Genomic DNA, 19,769 nt, shown 5'->3' on the forward strand with positions numbered 1-19,769 from the left:
AATGGGCAGGGCAAGCAGGGATCACCCTCCTCTCCCTCTGTGCCAGCCTCCCACCCTTCCCACCCGGTTTCTCAGCTGCCTGGGGGTTGATGCACTCAGGGGAGGTGCCTTGGATCAGTCTGATTTGATTTGTGCACTCTGCAGGAAGGGCGAGCGAACATCCCCAGGGCACAGCTGAGAGGGGACCCAGGGGATCAGACAGCACCAGCTCCCCCCAGAGCATCAAACTGGGCAGCTCTGGGCAGGAATAACATGAGGAAGGAACTTGTGGGCATGGAAAGCTGGTCCAGGAGGGTGCTGCTGCTACTCTACTGCCATCAGGGTCAGAAAACAGCAGGTGAAGCAGTGATGATGGCATGGCTCACCCTAAAGCAGTAAAAAGCGCATTATAGCCCCTGGAAACTGCAGAACCACAAATCAACAAAATTCTTGAACAAAGCAATCAGACTCTACCCATGCAAGTTAAAACAATTAGTCCCTCCAAATAAATTCATGAATTTACCATGTATTTTTCAGAGATGTTGTCTGAGAGGGAAGCCCTGAACAAACCCCAGACTTGAGAGTAAAAACAAAGGGAAGGGACTCAAATAATACTGTAAAAATTCTGCAGCACCAAGTGCTCCATTCTCCATGAGTGTCCCACCAGCATCCAGGAATAAAACCAATAACACCCTGTCAGATACTCCCACCCAAAACATTCTGGCTCCTCATGTTGGACTTCTCACAATGTAAACAGTCACACTCAGTTGAAAAGCAATGCTAAATTGGCTTGGAAATGCAAGGTAAGAGATTGCTGTGTCAGATATGGGTTACAGGACTCTTTTTTTTATGACTGGAATAACTTCTCAGAGAATGTGGAGAAAACGTTATCAACAATATTAACTAAATATTAATCAATATCAATAAATATTACTTCAATTTGCAGGCATCAACCAATGCAATAAAGAGCTTTACACTGCTTAGCTCACAGCTGCAGGCAGCACAAGAACTAAGTGTTAATCTGTCCTAACCAGGAGACCAGAACACACGTCCAGGTGTCACAACCTGAATTTCAGTGTTGTTTATCCTTTGCCAGCTCCCACAAGGAGTGGTTCAGTTTACCAGTGGTCTCTGAAGGAAACAGGTTTCCCCCGTTTACGAAAGATGGCACCACTGACACCCAGACTGTGACCTGGGATCAGACACCTCAGGGCTGTTTTCCCCCATGAAGGCAGCTCAGGATCTGACATATCCCCTCAGGAGCCAGGGGGATGCTGCTGTCTTTGGGGGGAAAGCAGAGAAATCCATCACTCCAGTGTGCAGAGACACCTGCAGCAGTGTGGGAACCCAGGGCATCCCTCTGGCTGTCTGAGCAGCCCAGATCCTGCCAGGGGGCTCAGAGACCCTGGCACAGAGCCCAGGATGCCCCTGTGGGTTTGATTATGGCCCATGGAGCAAATTACCAACCTTGTATGAAGATCTGAAAACCATGACAGTTTAAGCAGAATAATAGTGAAGTTATCACAGAGCGAAAAATAGATTTTGGGGTTTTTGCTATGGGGGTTCAGGGGGCAAGATGGAGGAATCTGGATGTGTCCAGCCTCTCTCCTTCTTCTTCTTGGCCTCCATCTTCTGCTGTGATGTTGGCACTTTGAGATTGGTTTAGAGTAGAAGCTCACTGTCTAACATAGGTGATAGGTATTGGAAAGTAATTGTAAACATTGTACACGTAGTTTGTAGTATAAAGACATAACACCACCCTGGGAGCAGGCAGAGTGCCTGGAACTGTCCTGCTGGATGGACCTAAGCAGGACAGGAGAAAATTTTTTATAGATAAGGAACAATAAACAACCTTGAGACAGAGAAATGAAGAGCTCTGACTCCTTCTTCAAGCACCAGGCTGGGAAAAGAGACTTTCTAACACATCTTGGGGTCACTCTGACAAGCCAGAGATCCCCACACAGCAGCCTTGGGCAGGCTGGCAGCACACCTGGTACTAAACCAACCCACCTGGAGCAGCAAGAAGGAAACACACAATTCCTAAAACCAATTAAATACCCAGTCACAGCTCTAAGTCCCCTTTAGGGTGTCTTTGTTTTCCTGCATTTCCAGATAAGCATTTCATGAGCACAAATTTCCAATAGGATGTGTTCCCCACCATACCACAGCAAAACGGGGACTGAAAACAAGAAGGAATTTTTTTCTGAAAGGTTAAATTTGACCTGTGTGACATCTTCACAGCTCCTTGTGGCCTCTGAAACGTGTAGTGCATGCAGCTCCAGCAGGAACACCCAAACTGCTCAACCTTGTGTAAACACCAGGGTCTGCTCCTTGCTGCCAAGGATTGCCTTTGTTTACAGCAGCTAAGAGCTGCCCAAAGCTTTTATTTCTTTCCCAGCTACTCTGAAGCACCTACCAACCTCTCCACTCAGCGTTGTAATTGTGGAAGATGCTTTTTGTATTACATGATTTATTTAAAGCCTGTCCAGTCTCAATTTATGAAATCCAGATTGTGAAGCATCACATAACAATTTCATCTTTTCCTTAGCATCTTTGATCACTAATAGCAATTTTACAGTACACTGTGCCAAATAAATACACTTTAATACCCCAATCAAGCATTTGGGAAGCTGCTTACAAAGACTCAATGCACAGTAGCATCAGTGCAGTTAAAAATCAAACCTGATTCCCATTTTGACCTGTCTCTTCACACACACCAAACCAAAACCATACCAGGGTTAAAATCTGGATTCTAGCTTTTTTGCCATTTTCTTAGAGCTAATTATTTTTCCCAACTTTGAGAAGATTTGATTTGGCCGCGCTTACACATTTTTCCCCCCTCCCCTAAACAACAAAAACACATTTTTAGTGTTTTCAGATGTTGAGATCTTTTATGCTTGCTAAAGACACTAATTTGAGTAGAAAGAAGCAGCCATCAGCCAAAGTCCATTCTTTTGAAGATTACAGAGCTACGTGACAATTTCTGGCAGTTGGCCGTGGAAAAGTCAGGATCTGTTGGTGTCTTATATCCTGCCTCATTTTTCACAGAAATGTGTGACATACATCTGGCTCTGGGAGAAATGTCAGTTCATCTTTCAGGCCCACCAATTCGCCTCTTGATCCTCCTGGCACGTGAAATTTCATCATCATTTATCTTAAAATCCTACACTGTGTTAATAGCAAAGCATAAAAGTGAAATGGTAAAACCCAAAATAGGGGTCAGCTACCTCACCACTAATCTTTATGTTCTGGAATAAAGCTCTACAACCTTGCTGCAATAAAAGCACTGGAAACATTTTGGCTTTTCCACTGTGGTGAGTACCACTGGTCTTTCTCAGGATTCTGGATCTTAGCATTCAACAGAATTTACACTGAATTTTGGGTTAGAGTCCTTCATTTTCCAAGTGCTGAGTACAAGCATGCCAAAAAAAGAAGTGGTTTCTACCTTCCACTTCCATAATGCTTCATTTCTCATCTTTGTGCTGTCAATTCGAGATACCTTGCCTGATGTTCTTTCTTCAACTGATACGGCCAAATTTTATTGAGCCAATACAATAAAATTTGTATCTTGAACAAAGTAGTCAGACTCTACCCATGCAAGTTAAAACAATTTTTCCCTGCAAATAAATACTGACCATATCCTCCTTCATTTGCATTTTAAGCATTAATGTCCCACCAAAAACAAAAAATCAGAGTAAATCCAAATAAATGGAGGGCCACCTCCATGGCAGATTTGGCAGCAGTGAGTATCAGCTCTAAAGACATTTTATTTAAAGCTTACTTTTACAGGACATGTCATACAAAATTTTGCTAATTTGCTCAGATAATAATGATGAAGTGCTTCAATGTCCAGACAAGTGAAAATAAAATGAACTCAAATATTCACCTGAGCCTAAGTCCTTTGGAAGCTCACCATGAGGACTGGAACATACTTCCCCTGTTACTTTGAATGAAAACCTTTATATGTGGTATTTTGCCAGGAATAGAAATTACTCCTGTTCTTTAAAGCTTGACCCAGTACAGCTGCTTTGTTTAAAAATAAGTTAACGATTACTTTTGCATCCACTTCAATAGATCAAAAAAGAACATTATTCCAAAAAGCGAAGCAATGTAAGTGATTTTTATTTGTTATTTGAAAGAAATTAAATGGAAAAAAGCCAGGGTTTTTTAATGCAACCAACATACTTTCTTCATTAACATTTTGCAATGTTTGACAATACTTAATAAAATAGCTTTAATATTACCTAAAATGTTGCAATTTAGCCTTTGTGTGTTACGCCAAACTTTCCACAGTCCATTCTCCAAAGCCTACTCATAGCAAAACCCCCAGATTTATAGTTTTGTCCTAAAAATGATTTAAGCTAAAATACCAAAAATTTGCAAGTTTCCAGACCTCCCTTTCATACTACATTAATTTAGGAAATATTTTAATGACAGGCAATGCTAAAAGAGAAGCAGAGATGCAGTATGGTGAACAGGCCAAGTTAAGAGTTCGTACAGGGAAGGAAAAAAAAAAAAGCTGAGACTTTCAAACATCACAGACTTGAAGAGACACTATTAAAGGTATCATATTTCCTGCCTTCTGCTTTCACAATGTATATTGTTCTCATTTGCTGGCAGGGCAGGCTCTGCAGAAACACACAGATGACATTTGAGTTTTGTTTCTGGCTACCAAGAGCCAGCCTTTCTCCTGGAAGTTCTTCAAAACTCTTTCAAAATTTAACTACCTCAACCTTTATCTAAATATAGGTATGAGAAAAACTATAGGAATCTTTATCTAAATATAGGTATGAGGAAGATTGATTTATATATGTATACACATGTATATAAAATGAGCTCAAAACTAGGACTTGGTAGTTAGGATACTGACTCTTCACAATGATTTATGTGAAAAAACTATTCTACAATGTCAGGCTATGTTTAATTTTAGAAAATTAAGCTAGGGTCGTTTTTTTCCTGAAATAAATCAGCCACAGCAAAACTCTGCACCTGAAAGTACTTCCTAATTGAATATAGGTGCAAATCTGTTGGAATTTAAAACTCATCTCCCTTATTGCCATAGATGGAGCTTTCTGATTCATGACAAAAGTACTGGGTAAATTAATTTTAAATGTTCAGCACACTCATTAAACAACTCCAATGCAAATCTAATCCTGAGATCATCTGAAACAGCTTTAGCACAGCATTAGCTCAATACTCCAGACTTCTCTTGAATAATTGCTGGTGGGCACTTAACTCTTGAAAGCTGCTTCAGAAAATATCAATGGGAAAATAACAAGTCCTACAAGAAATGCCTTGCAGATAACAGTTACCAACCAAGCATAAAAAGCCTGCATTCCAAACCAGCTTGTGATATTGTTCTGGTCACCTACCTCTAACAAAGAATAATTCTCCAAGGTATTTCAGTTTTGCAGAGATTTTGTTCTGCTCTCACCATAAACAGAATTAATGATGATGAAAAGGAGCACTCTCAGCTAAGAGCAGAAATTGGGTGCAGAATTAACTTTGTCCTTTTTAATATTTAAATTTATACTCCTGCAGGGCCAGGAATTTCCTATAAACTAATTCCATATTTAGGGACACCTTATATTCACCTTCTCCAAAAAAGAAAACAAATTCACTTAATTGCTATCAAAAGCAGAGGAACTCTACAATCCATCCTCCACAAGTCTTCCTTGATACCCTGGCATCCACTGCTATCACTGGCATTATGCTACTTCAGAGGAAATTAAGGGAATCAGAAAACCAAATATAAAGGCAGTTTTAGAAATACTGTGGTTCTCAAAGGAAAAAAAAATAAATTTCCATCAGCACAGACACATATAAAATACACAATAATATGAAATTATTATTTAAAAAAAAATCTTTCCCCCACAGACCAATTTTAAGACTTGCCCAGATTATGTTCTTCTGTAATGTTATTGAGACTCTGGTTTCACTTCCAGTTCTATTTTCTTGGCAGTCACTCTACATTTAATTTCAAGTATTAGCTATCATGTAATGTAAATTCAGCTGTCTTTAAGAGCATGTTTTAATTTAGGCAGGTACTCATCTCTCTCTTTCTTAAAGTTAATTTTATTATCATTATATATTATGGATTACCAATAAGAGTGAAGTAGAAAATGTGCAGCTTTTCCACAGGTATACAGATACTTACAGCCTTTCAAGTTGTTTCAGGTCCTGAAAAGCTCCACGCTCTATCACACTGATCTGATTTTCTTCCAAGTGTCTGCAATTGAAGAAATACCAGTTAATTTTAACAACACAGAAAATCATCCCCACTTCTCTTCAAACATTATCAAAATGCTTCTCACCTAAGTATCAATACCAGTTTTAATTGGAGATTATTAAAATAATCAGGGTGGAGGAACACTGTTTCTCTTGGTCACTAACAGGAAATAGATTGCAAATTTTCCTGCTGACCTCCACATTTGGTAAATATTTTTGTTCCTAAACCTCTGTAACCGTATTTTGCTCATCCCTGGGACATTCCTCATCTTTCTAGGAGATTTGTGTGCCCTAATTGAGATAACTGACTGAAAACTGAAGGTTTTCTCCTTTCCATCCATTTTGTATGTGTGGTGTTTGCTTGAGCCTGGAGGATTTTTTTCTGCTGTGCAGGGCTATGAGTTTCCAGGTGACTTTGCTCCTAGTCCTTATTCTGATGTGTGCAAACAGAATTATGGTACCTTTCTAGGAACACTGGGACAGGCTGCAGATTTCTGTATTCCCACTGTAACCCCAGCAAACAGGGAGGAAAAAAAGGAAAAATAGGGGTTTAGTGACAGAATTATGAAGAGACCATAAGAGAAACCAAAGAAAAGCTAAGGAAAATCTGAAGGATGTTTTATTCCAAGGACTTGTGTGGCAGACACTACACTACTCAAAGTCTGAGCAAATGAGACTTTTGTCCTATGTTCCTGAAATGAACACAGGACAAAAGCACAAAAAAGCTCTAAAGATGGCAGTTGTACATTTTGGTTATTCCTGAAGGCATAAAAGACTGCAGCAGCAGCATCAAGCAATGTCTGATACTATGAAAACCCAACCAAACTGACACAACTACTATAATTAATATAATATAGAACATGTATTTTAATAGACTCTCAAAATGGTACTGACAGCTGGGATGGGAGCCAAGGAAATCTAAACAACGCCTCTGCTAGGGATGAGAGAAACACCACAAGAACAAGAAGTCTACCCCTAGATTTAAGGTGTTTCCTTAGTATTTGACAACTTGTTCATAAGTGTTAAGGTAGCAGGAGCAAATCTCACCTTTTCCTTAGCAGGATTTCAATATTACTTGAATTATCACTAAAGAACTCTAACAGTTCTTTAGTTGCAGCTTTAGGGGTTTGTTTTAGAAGATGGTGATGAAAAGTTTTCTTCTGAGTAACTCAGTAGTGCTGTTTGAGGTTCATGTAGAGAAAACAGGAACCCAGGAATGAAAGTCTGATGTTCAAAGACTGCCTACAGATTAAGCTCTTGACTGAGATACTGAAACAGATACTGAGGTGCTGTCATGAGACAGCACCAGCTGAAATCTTTGTATTTATACTAGACCAAAAACCTTACCAGTTTCCTTGTGCTCAAGTTCTACCACTATTCTTGATCAACCTCTGCTTCAGACTATGCAAAATGCTGTTCATGGGACTGTACCTCACAGTGGCCAAAATCTGAAAGTCCCATTTGCTAATGTCTCAATAGAAGTGATTTCTACATGAGTGATTGCAAAGCAGACCACAATCTTTAGCACATGACTTATTCAAAGCTAGTAAGAAACAACTGAACAGCTCTGAAACTGCAGTCATTTCAGTATAGAACTAAAATTTACTGTTTCACATAGGAAACTGTTCAGGATGCCTGGTTTAAAAGAATACCAACAACTGCATAATATGCCAAAATGACTAGAATTTGATCCCTGAGATTAAGGAATTTTTAAGCAGTAGCACCCTAAAATAGTCTCACAAAAACCAGACAAGTTTTGTGTTGTACTCACAAGACACGAAGATTCTTCAGCCCCGTGAAGTCTGTCTTTGTGATTCTGGTGATGTTGTTTTTTTCTAGATCCCTGCAGAGGAAACAGAAAGCAGCATTCAGATACTATAACTGACACCCAAAATCCCATTAGCAGAAAGTATTTCCATCACAGGAGCACCCACCAGCTGCTCAAACTGTACAAACAAACATTAAAAGCATCAAGATCTCAAATAGCAAGTCATCAATCCCGATGCATTTTGCCTCCTCCTCCTCTAAGTTGTTCTCACAGATTAAATTTCCCCTAAAAATGGGTTTCTCCCATTCTTAGTTCTAGTGTCAGTGCTCACTATATGCTTCTTTCCCCCTGAGATTACAATTCTGTAAGAGGCTGTGCATACCCAAGACCCAATTAATACAAAACAGCTGAAAGAAGTGTACAAGGTCCCAAAATTATTACTGTAAAGCCAAGTGAGTCCAATCTGCTGCAGAAACTTTGGCCACACGGAGCCTGAAAAGAGGACAACAAAGTCCAGTGACTCCTTGTGTGCTCCTACCCAGCAGACTGGAACACTCACTGGTGCCACAGGACCTGGTTTGCCATTTTCTCCCCTCTAGACCTGCCCTTGCCAAGAACCCATGAAGTTCTGCCAGCTGAGCACGTCCTGTTACTTGGCTGTAGATATTTCATGGTTTTCAGTCCCGTCCACACTGTTCTCCCTGACCTAGTGCTATCCAGCAGGGACAAGACAAACAGCTGGTCTTCCTTTCTTCATCAAAAATATGGCACGTAGACACAAAATGTATAATATTTTTGGCATAACTTTTTCGAACATTTGACATCAATCTCTCTATGAGTCTAACATACAAGCAAGACCTTAACCGGACTGGAGCAGTATGTAATGCACCAGAGCACAGAAATAAGTGTTGAAGAATATTGGAATCTACTGCTAATGGTTATTGACAGACATCAAAATAATACTAATAAAATCCTTAAGTCATAAAATGGATTATAAACAGATTTCACAAACTATAGGCCTTAGTTCATGTCTCTTAGCATGAGACATTTCCATAATACAAGAAACATTCTCCTGTCGGAAAGTAAGGATAAAGATCAGGAAATGAGGGGGGAAAAGTCCCTATCTTTCAGCTATATGAAAAAGACTGTACCCCTACCTGAGTTATACCAGCTGTATTTTAAAAGTTTCACTGAATAAAAGAAACCACCAAGCCTGTACAGGGCACTTTCACTGGCCATACCAGCCATTCTCTTCCATTTGTCTTTGTCCTCTCAACTGACTCATGCTTTTCCCCAAGAATACCTTTGAATCACTGCCTGCATCTTTCAGATTTTCCAGCCTAATTTCCTCTTCTGTTCTCAGTTCAGTTCTTCTACCCCGGTGCATCATTAACTACTCACTGGTGTGCCAGTGAGCTGATTGCAAGAATCACTGGAAAGAATTACATCTGGAGTAAGCAGCGAGTAAATAGCTGGTGCTTGACTTGCACGTTGTTCCCCATCTGCTTTTCATGGCATTCCATCACAAGCTTTCCCTTTATCTCAGAGAAGCTCTAGCAAAACACAGCATTAAGCTGGTTGGAATCCCCCAAGGCAGAGAGGAGCCAGCCAAGGGACATGGAGCAACACGGTGTCCATGGCCCTGTTTTTGTGTATTTTGGTAAGACTCGATCCCAGCACAGCTTTGCTTGGCTTCAGTGCACGCTGAACCATCACTCCTGCCATGCACACAGCAACCTCCCCACCACACCCAGTCTGAGACAGCAATCCCACACACGAGCACAACTCCCCAGGAACACTCAGCATTATTCCCCTGGGGAATTCTGCAGCTCTCAGTTCTGAAAGACTTCAGCATTCCTTGATCAGCACATATCTCGAGATCGCTTTTTCCTCTGCCCCTGCAGATTGGCACAGCCTGTCCTGTATACACAATATCAATCATCCTATTAATCACTTACAGAGTTTAGTGTCTAAGTGAAAGGTTTCCATTTCTGTTATTCCAATTACTTGCACCATGCCCTAACCTTAAGAGAAACATTCCTCATGAAGTTCACTCTGCTCAAACCATAACTGCAGCCTCTGTCTGTTTTAAAAAACAGTGTTTACCTTCTGAACATTTGCTTTTTCCAGCGTGCTCTGCCTCAAGGCTTATCTGCCATTTGAAGAAAAACAGACTGAAACTGTGATGAACTATGTAAAATTTCCTCCTCCTGTTCACAGTAGGTCTAACGCTGCTGCAGAGCAGCAGATTGCCACAGGTTACCCCATTAGTCAATTAAACTTTGTGACTCTGAAGTTACTGAACTAATGCAGACATTAGTGGTTTACAGCTGGTATTTGTGGGCAACATAATATTTTATGTTTCCTTTATAAAGTTTGGCAGCTGATTATGGGCTCACTAGTGGGTTTCAACTACAAAGAGCTAAACCTTAACATGTAATCTTGGTTGGCTTTCAAACACATCAGTGTTCAAAAGGACTCTTGGAACCAAACAGATTTCTTGGAAAAGAAATCATCTGGGTCTAAGATATGAGGGAAATAATACCATGCAGGCAAATTTATTTATATTTCACTTCAACACGTATCTATGTCCAGATGAAATAATTCCACACAATATTCTTATTATGCAGAATTCCTGCATTTTGGGTAGTATGAGAGGCCAAGAAGATCTTGAATCCTGCTCAATACATCTCTCCCACAGCACCAGCTACTACTCTTGGTTATTTCACATTCAAATAAGATAGTCTAATCAATTAAAAAGATCTAAGAAATCTCCATTAAGGAATACAAGCCTCTTCTGGAGTACCAGCAGCAAAGTTGATTATCACTCCATTAAAAAGAAATCAGAAACGATATCTATACCAGCTTTGGTAAAGCTCTTGACATCAGGTCTGCCTTGTCAATTAATTTATTAATTTATTTTAGCATAATTTGTAGGATAAAGCATGCTAAGAACAGTGCAGCTAGAGTGGTAGCTTTAAGAAAACAGACGTGGAAGGAATTATTTCAGTGAGAATAGAAACATGAATTGGACTAGAATGGTACAAGACATCATGAAAGTGAGTTCAGATGAGCTATTAAGGGAGCTTTACTCATAAACATGTCCTGCTATGTTCTAATAACAATTTAATTCAACACATATTTTGTAGATGCTGAAGACTGAGTCACACAACATACACACTTATTACAAACAGGGATGCTTGGAGCAACTGGAGCAAATCCTGCTTCATTGCAACAATTCCTCTGAATTGCTTCATCTTTCATTCTTCTCTAAAGACAATCAAGTGAATTCAAGACAGACTTTTCAGTGTCTTAAAGCACCAGCATTCCCAGGAGAGTGCGCAGATTTCCTCTGCTACATCACTTAAATTTCAGTTGATAATTACTCTGCTCAGCCACTCAACTCTTCCAAAACATCCGGACGCTGTCTCAGCCCCCACCCTCTCTCTTCCTTGGGCTGGCTGAAGTTCATGGCTGGAGAAGTCAATCCACTTGTCTCCTCACACTTTGTGCCTCTGCCTTGGCTCTGCTGCCTTGGCAGTCACAGCCCCTCATCCCGGACAGCCTGGAGCCTCCCTGCCCTCCCTGGTGCTGATCTGACACCCCATCACCCCACAGTGAGCAGAGCAGCTCTTACAGGAGAGCCAAGAACAACAGCAATCAGATGCTGCAGTCTTGCACAATCTCCAGCTCAATAATTCAGAAGGTGGATATATAAATGAAATACCTTATACAACGTTCAAATCCTCTTATGTACAAGGATGCAGAAATTCAAAGCAACACTACAAGATGGTAGCAAGTTCCTGTTGTAGCCAGAGCTTATTCTGCTACCATCTGAACCCACTCTCTATTATAATATCCAAGATAATTGGATAATAAACTTTGGGCCCTCATCTAAGTTGTGAATCTCAAACATACCCAGGTCAATCCCTAACTTAATTCCTCAGCATCCTGAAGACTGTGGGTTTGAGGTCCTTGAATCAGCTGCTCATTTCAGAGCTCTGCTTGCCCAGTTGTGCTTCTCCAGGCAAATTGAAGACTCTTCTTAAAGCACAAGCCAGTTCTCTCTCTACAGCTCTGCAATGGTTTGGTTCTGCAGCCTCTGATACACGGGCACAAGCTCATGGGAACACCACACACTCATTCTGATGTTCTTCCTGCAAATCCTGTGATGGCTTTAAGACAAGGGTCTATTTTGTGCTTTAAAAAAAAAACAAACAATTTCTTTTCTTTTATATTTTTCTTATCGGAAAAACTACCAGACTTCAGGCCTAATGCTGTTACCTTTTGGTCAGAAAATAAATTGGCTAAATTTAGTTCCCTTTCTAAAAGGAACACAGTTGTTGCACTTGGTTAAAGCCATTTATCAATAAGTGCTCAAGAATAATAAATTTGCCTCTCTTTCAGAGAATTCTTGGGTGCCCATCTGGCAAACAGTGACATTCCTGACAACAAAACTGAAGATCCTTGATGCCCAATAATTTCATGGCAGTAGCTGATTTTGCATTTCAGTGACAAGCATGAATCCTAGATAGCCAATAGTTTGAAAAACATTTATTGTCTAATTAGTATTATTTGTCTTTAACCCAAGACAACATTACACAAAATGAAAACCCGTGGAAAACAAAAATAACCTGCCATCTAAGGAGAAGGAGCACCAGACTTAATTGTAGTCCTCAGATATTTCTTCATTTACATCAATAAAGAATTCAATAAGAGCACTAGGGAAACTGTATTTAAGGAAAAATGAACTGCCATACACTTCAAAAAACAGCTCTTACCCAAGTTAAACAGCTCCAGGATTCTTTCCTGTCCAGCTGCTTCCTAAGTTAGGTAAATATTCATTTCTAGGCACAGAACCTCAAACACAAAGTTGAGTTTCTGTTCCTGCTACGTTTTCAAAGTGGTTACCACACACCAGTTCAAAGTAGGGACAAACAAATCAGCCCAGAACCCAACACTATGAAAGGAATCTTGAGTCAACCAACACCCCACAATCTACAGGGAAGATGAATTTCTCTTCACCTCATTTTTTTTGTATTTTCCAAGAAGGAATGCATAAAATTTGTGTGTCACAGAACAAAGTTAGGAACTAATAAAAACCTCTCTTGTTCTCCCTAAAAACAGGTCAGGATCCAACACACCATCTAGAATTCCCATCAAAACAAACCTCACCAGGGACACAACTCACGCAACTTCCAAATGTTCATGAAGAACAGAAGAAAAATAATTTCCCAAGAAACTTAAGAGCACCTGTTCTGAAGTGACAGCACACATCCTTTGCTAGGATTAATCTGTACCTCATTCCAAAGGGTTTATTTTGAATGGCAAATCCACATTGAAAACATGGGAGCCAAAACCCAAGTGATAATGAATTAATCCAGATTCCTGGCTCTAAGGAGTTGCTGATCTTTTCCATTAGCCGAATTCCTCTAAGTACCTGAAGCAGCCCTCACTCCTAAGAAAAAGAGGTTTTTTTCTGTGCCACTGCCCTGCTGAAGGACTTGGTCAGCCCAAATCATCCTGAGTGGCAACTGAGTCATCCCCTGGAAATTTTCCTGTGCTTTCTTTTCCCCTTACCCAGGTAAGAGCACCTGTTGGAGCTGGAACAAACCTGCATCTTCCACAGCAATGCATTTTCCACCCTTGACCTTGATCTATTGCACTCCAGAAACTTAAAGCCATGAGGAAAACCTTGATTTTTAGCAAAGTTAAAAGCTGGAGGCAAAGCTGGAGGTTCAATAAAGCCTCCCCCTTCAGGAGTGCTTTGGTTCTTGGTTTGGGATCATGCTAAAACCAGCACCAGGAAAGGGACAAAAATGCACTCCCATGTGTGAATGTACCCACAGAGCAGATTCTGGCTGCCCTTTCCAGTCCTCACACACCCAGTGTCTGTTTTATTATTTCAACCATTTTCCAGGATTTCTGCTGTGTAGCTAATTTTCTTTAATGGGTATGAACTGCCACCAGCCTCTTAACCTTAAATGACCATAATTCCCAACAGAAAGCACTTGGCAATTCTCTCTTTTGCCTTCAATCCAAGAACTTCAAAGTTCCTGTGATAAACTACTCAATTATAACACTATCCTGGAGCCCTCTGGCAGCACAATCTGCATATCTTCACATTGAACATATTTTCATCTCCAGTTTTGCAATGCAGGAAATGAATTCCTGGGACTGGGTTTTATGAAATACACAAATCCCACTAGTTTCCAAATCACATGGGCAAGTAGGAACATCACTTCCAAGGAAGGACAAAAACTTCAAAATCATATTCAGCTGAGGTAATTACACTTTTTAAAAATAGCACATTTCATGTCTAAGATATGAAATGTACTACCATTGTTATATAATTATATATACAAATAAATATATGCTACATATACAATATATATCCAATATTATGCATATATACAATATTAATATATATTGTTGTGGTATAATGACTTGTTATTTTTTTCTTATAATCAGCTGATTTTGCAAAGGAGCATGAGAATTTATTTTTATTTCTACTGAGCTCTAGAAAGACTGGCACTCTCTGAACCTTTCCCATCATTTAGTTCAGTAGAAGAAAAACATTCAAAGTCCTCCACCTGAGAGGGAATAAACCCATGCAACAAGCCCAGGTGGGGCAGGGCATGAGCAGGAAGATGCTTTGCAGCAAATCCTCCTGGAGCCCCTCTGTGCCCCAAAACTCCAGCAGGGGCCCTTGGAGCAGCAAAGGGCACCTCAACCACACACAGAAGGGTTGAGAATTTGGAATAATCCACTGCTGTCTTGCCCTGTGAGTTTTTACAACCCATCTAAAATCCTGGGTCAGTGCAGGCTCTCAGGACAGGAAAGAGACTATTTTGAGTCTCTTGAACAGAGGCAGAAACACCTGGGTTTGGTGAATTAAATTAAAAACAGTTAAGGGGAGATCCTACTGCAAACTATACCCAGCAGCTTGGAGACCACAGATCCCCTTCCCTGACCTGCAGTGAGAACAAGGCAGAGGTGGAAAAACATTAGGAGAGAAAAAAACAAGCCCTGCCACAACCACCAGTGCTTTCCAAATATTCTGCACAGTTTCAGCAACAGGAACTGCACAGACCCACACAGCAACACTGGGATCCAGCAATGTGGACATCTTATACAAGAGTACCAACCAACTCACTACTCAACATTTCTGAATTTCTGCTGCAGTTGTTGGACACCACGTGTGTGACCCTGGATAGTTTCAGTCCTCAGGAAAATTTAAATAGCAATTAAACAGCCACACAATAGTTGGAGTGTGCAAACCCCATGCTGCAGTCCATCACAGTTTTGTAACACACCTACACGACAGCTTTTAATTCAAAAAAGGTTAGATGCTCTGTTCTGATTAGAGAAAACTTTCAGGTATGAGTCAGACTGTTTTCTTTCTGTCTGAACAATGAGAAAAAGGGACCTTGGAGGTTAAGTGCCCTAATTTAGTGAATAAGCTGTCCATTCTTAAACCCATTACAGCAGTGCTGGGTTAATAACACACATTAAGTGTCCAAATGATCTGGAACTGCTTGCAGACAACACACTTCTGCCCTCATCCTTATAAAAATACAAAAAAAACCCCAAACTTGGCAAACTACAAATGTTAAGAAATATCCAGGAGAAAAACAAACCCTTCACTTTTTGCAACTTGTGCAGTTGAATTCCAGGCTGAATTCCCTACAGCAGACTGCAGTGGAAGTCACACCAAGGCCCACAGAAAGCAGCATAATGGATTGAGTAATTCAAGTATTCTGCTTCTTCCAAGGAAATACATGTATGTCTCAGCCTGCAGGAATTCCTGTCTAATAATCAGAGCGTACAGGTTTCATTACCCACATCAAGGAATGGTTATGCTGACAGCATAATGTTTAACAGTGCATTTTACACTCCTGTGTCCTTCACCTCTGTCCCCAGAGTCTGAACTTGCTCTTGATGTGCTCCAGATCTGCTCTGGCTCTGTCACCTGTGCCTGATGAAAGTCAGCAAGAAAGTCAGTGAAGGAGCAATGAGAGGGGTGAGGCTGTGCTGGCACTTTGAGCGCCAGAGCACACCTGGGCTGAGGAGGGAGAGAGATGGAGCCCCAGCACAGGAGGGAGAGGACAATCAGCACCCAGGGGTGCAGGAAACCTCTCTAATTTAATTCAACACTGCCCAAACCTCCAGTGATGGTCTGAGCAAAGTCTGAGCTCATCTGGAGCTCAAGTTGGCAAGGGTCACCCAGAAAAGCTCCCAGCAGTGCATCAGTGTGACAGTGTTCACAGGGGTCTCAGGATGAGGGAAGAGACACAGATCTGGCTCCATGTTACAGAAGGCTTGATTTATTATTTTATGATATATATTACATTTAAACTACACTAAAAGAATAGAAGGAAAAGTTTAATCTCAGAAGGCTAGCTAAGCTAAGAATAGAAAAAAAAAGAATGATAAAGGCAGCTGCCTCAGAATCTCTCTCCGAGCCAGCTGACTGTGATTGGCCATTAATTACAAACAACCACATGAGACCAATCACAGATGCACCTGTTGCATTCCACAGCCGTAGATAACCAATGTTTACATTTTGTTCCTGAAGCCTCTCAGCTTCTCAGGAGGAAAAAATCTTAAGGAAAGGATTTTTCATAAAATGTGTCTGTGACATATCAGCTATAAAATAATTCATAGAATGACTGGGTTGGAAGAGATCTCCAAGACCATCAAGCCCAACCCATGCCCTAACTCCTCAACCTAAATAATAAAATAATAAACAAAAAGTGATGTTTCAGTGACAGACCGAGGTGCTCAGAGCCCTCACCAGCACAGCCCCCCATGTTCTGGTGTCCAAGAGGACAGGAACAGCCAGGAGGGGCAGAGGATCAGGTCAAACATCCCTTAGATGTTCCCAGAGCTCCTGACCAAGCCTGCAGGAACACAGGGCACAGCTGCAGGGGCAGAGATCAGGCTGACACAGCCCTGACACCTCCAACACAGGCAAATGTCACCTCTGCCTTGGAAAGGTTAAAAAGCACAAAATGGCAAAGGGCAGGTTGCTCAGCAGCAGCCTCAGTTTGGCACTGGAAAAGTCACTGAAAATACTACAGGAGGCAATTTCTGCTTTTCAAGACCCAAACAGACATTTTCTGTCTGAATTCCATGTTCTGGATGGAATGTTCTGAATTCTGTGTGAATTCCATGTTCTGCTTTGAGCAGAGCCTGAACCAGGAGATGTCATGAAGTCCCTTCCAACCTTAGTGATTCTGCATTTTCTGCAAAGGAAAAGGTAAAACAAGTATTTGTTATCTTTTGTTTCAGGGTGAGTTCAGGCAATGGCAGAAAACTTTAAATATGATGCATAAAAGAAAATACTTTAAAATACAGTTGCTACATGGTTTAATATGAAGAAGGCAGAGTGTGCACATCACAAAGAGCAGCAAGTACAGTTCTGTGCCAGATTAGCTCCAGCATCATTTCCATTCATACTAAAAATTAAACCCCAAAGTTAACAACTGCACATATAAAAGGAAACATCTTTACTTCTTTTCAATTCTTGATCTAGTTTAGCCATTCCTACTTAACTCCTCCAACTGCAGCTCCTCTCCCATGTCCTTGTTGCAGGGATTTCAGTGGCCAGCCCAGCCCAGGGCTGCTCCAAAGCTCAGGCAGAAATCAGACCAGGTCAAACATTCCCTGGGCCATATTTTCACTCAGCTACCACATGGACAACCTCATCAGGATATCAACAGAGATGTGCTTCAGTGTTTGACACTTCTGGACTCATCTGGGCAAAAAGCATTGCTGCAAACTTCAGCAAAGCACACTTTGCTTTAATTTCGTGTTTCACTTAAGTGTGGTGTGTGACTGAATAGATCACCGTGAATAAACTGCAGTGTCTGGGTGTTCTCCACTAATGCAGACAACCTGATATTTCAGACTTGCAATATTTCACACCTGCTCCTCACTGCTGTAAATCCTTGATAATTTGGAAAGACATCCCACGAACAAACAAATTATTTTAGTGAAGCCTGGCATGAAAATCAAGCCTTGATTTCATCACCCTGCTCACTTTCAGACATGCACAGACTAGAAACCCTTCCCAGATATTTTCCTGGAAAGGTAAGAGAGATCTCTGTTTATGTTTGGGGTTTTTCTTTTTGTTGCTGTTCAGGGCTTTGGGTTTTTTAATGTAAAAAGCATCCAGTTTCACCAAGTCTATTCATTCCTAGCACCAGCACACTGAGTGTAACATGTCTGCAGAGGCCACTGAGGAGCAGAGGAAGCCAAAACATTGCAATAAAATGTGTAGGACAGTTTTAATATGTAAAATGAATTTTGAAGGAAGGGTTGTATTGACTTGATGTTAGCAACCAGATGTTGCAACCAATTTACAAGCAACTTTCTTCCTTGTCCCCCATCCTCATCCCACTGTTGGTTTTTTGCATGCTGCAGTAAAGCTGAATTGATTTCACAGTGTTTGCTAAATGAACACAAAACTCAAGTTTCCCTACAGCCTTTGCAAAGAAATCTGATGTTTCAAGTTACTGAAACTCCTTGTGCTTATAAAACCACTTTGTAGAAACCCTGCTGCACACATGAGGGCTATGGAAGAACCAGCTTGGAAATTATCTATTCCATAAAATGAAGTAAACATTAACTGGGATTAAGTGGGAAAAATCCATTTTCATCTTCTAAAAAACTTTCATAAGCAATTAGCTAAAAAACTTTCCAGAGGGAAAAAATGAACATAAACCAAAACCAATGCCAAACAAACCCCCAAAAATCCATAAAACTCTTCTGACTGCTCCTTATCTTCTGCTGCCTTTTCACATGTTATCTATTAAAACTCAAAGCTCCAAAGGATCATTGGGCTGTTTCCTACACTTTCACATTCTTATCTGAGAAATTTATATCCAGATGTGTGTTTTCATCTCTCTGAAGAGCCAGCCCTTCCCTTAGGGCCTTATTTCTCAGTATCTATTTCCACTTCTGGAAAACAAGTTCTCTTTGCTCAAGAATTTCCCTTCCATCATTTTTTTTTTACATTTTTTTTTTTCTGGTTTCCAGCAAACCTCCCTGCTGCATTTACCTAGGCATTTCAGAAATGCACGATTGCCTCACAGTGAGCTCTCTCTTGTGCCCAGCTGGGTTCTCCAAACGCCACCTCCAACCAGCTCCACCACTTCAAGAGGATGAGGCTGATTTCTCACCACTCTACAACAATTTCACACGAGTTTGTGACCCAGAGGCTCCCACGTTGCTCAGGGATGCTGCAACCACTGCTGCCCTCCCCACACAAAGATGTTTCATCCAGGTTTTGCCAAAATCAGCATTTCAAAAAAACCTCCCTAATATAATGCCTCCCCAGTCTAAACAAAACCATCACACAGACAAAAGACAAAATTGGAGGAAATCCATAAGTTAAGTTCCCACTGGAGTCCAGGCAAAACGTGCTCCAGGACAAACAGGAAGGCACAAGACACAAACTGGACTCATCTTCTCCTTGCTGGAATTTCTCAGAGTCATATTTAAACAACACAACTGCTTTAATTAAACATTGCTGTCTCCATAGCTGTGGACAAGCAGTGCATGCATTTGCAGGATTACTTTAATGGGCTCGATGTCCTCTGGTCACATCTGCTATGTGAACTTTTTATGCTACACACTGTCCTAAACCAGAGAGAATGGGCAAACTGCTGTTTGCTGTTTCCTTATTGGAAAAAATCATTAATGTAAAGTTAAATTTTATTCGTACATAGGGAATGGGTAACAATGCAGGATTTCTTTGTTCTTTCACCTTGGATAAGACAGCACATCC

At 40.8% G+C, this 19,769-nt stretch overlaps 1 protein-coding gene across 4 annotated transcripts in view; it reads right to left on the reverse strand.

The window, feature by feature from the left end:
• The window catches only part of SLIT3 (slit guidance ligand 3), a 482,838-nt gene that overhangs the window by 452,583 nt on the left and 10,486 nt on the right, over nucleotides 1–19,769 (reverse strand). For all 4 annotated transcript variants that reach the window (XM_074552528.1, XM_074552527.1, XM_074552531.1 and 1 more), the window contains exons 2-3: nucleotides 7,979–8,050; nucleotides 6,137–6,208 (exon numbers count right to left, since the gene is read on the reverse strand). In XM_074552528.1, coding sequence (XP_074408629.1) covers nucleotides 6,137–6,208; nucleotides 7,979–8,050 — 144 coding nt within the window. The remainder of the gene's footprint in view (nucleotides 1–6,136; nucleotides 6,209–7,978; nucleotides 8,051–19,769) is intronic.

The sequence above is a fragment of the Zonotrichia albicollis genome, chromosome 15 (genome assembly GCF_047830755.1).
Source record: "Zonotrichia albicollis isolate bZonAlb1 chromosome 15, bZonAlb1.hap1, whole genome shotgun sequence".
NCBI lineage: Eukaryota > Metazoa > Chordata > Aves > Passeriformes > Passerellidae > Zonotrichia > Zonotrichia albicollis.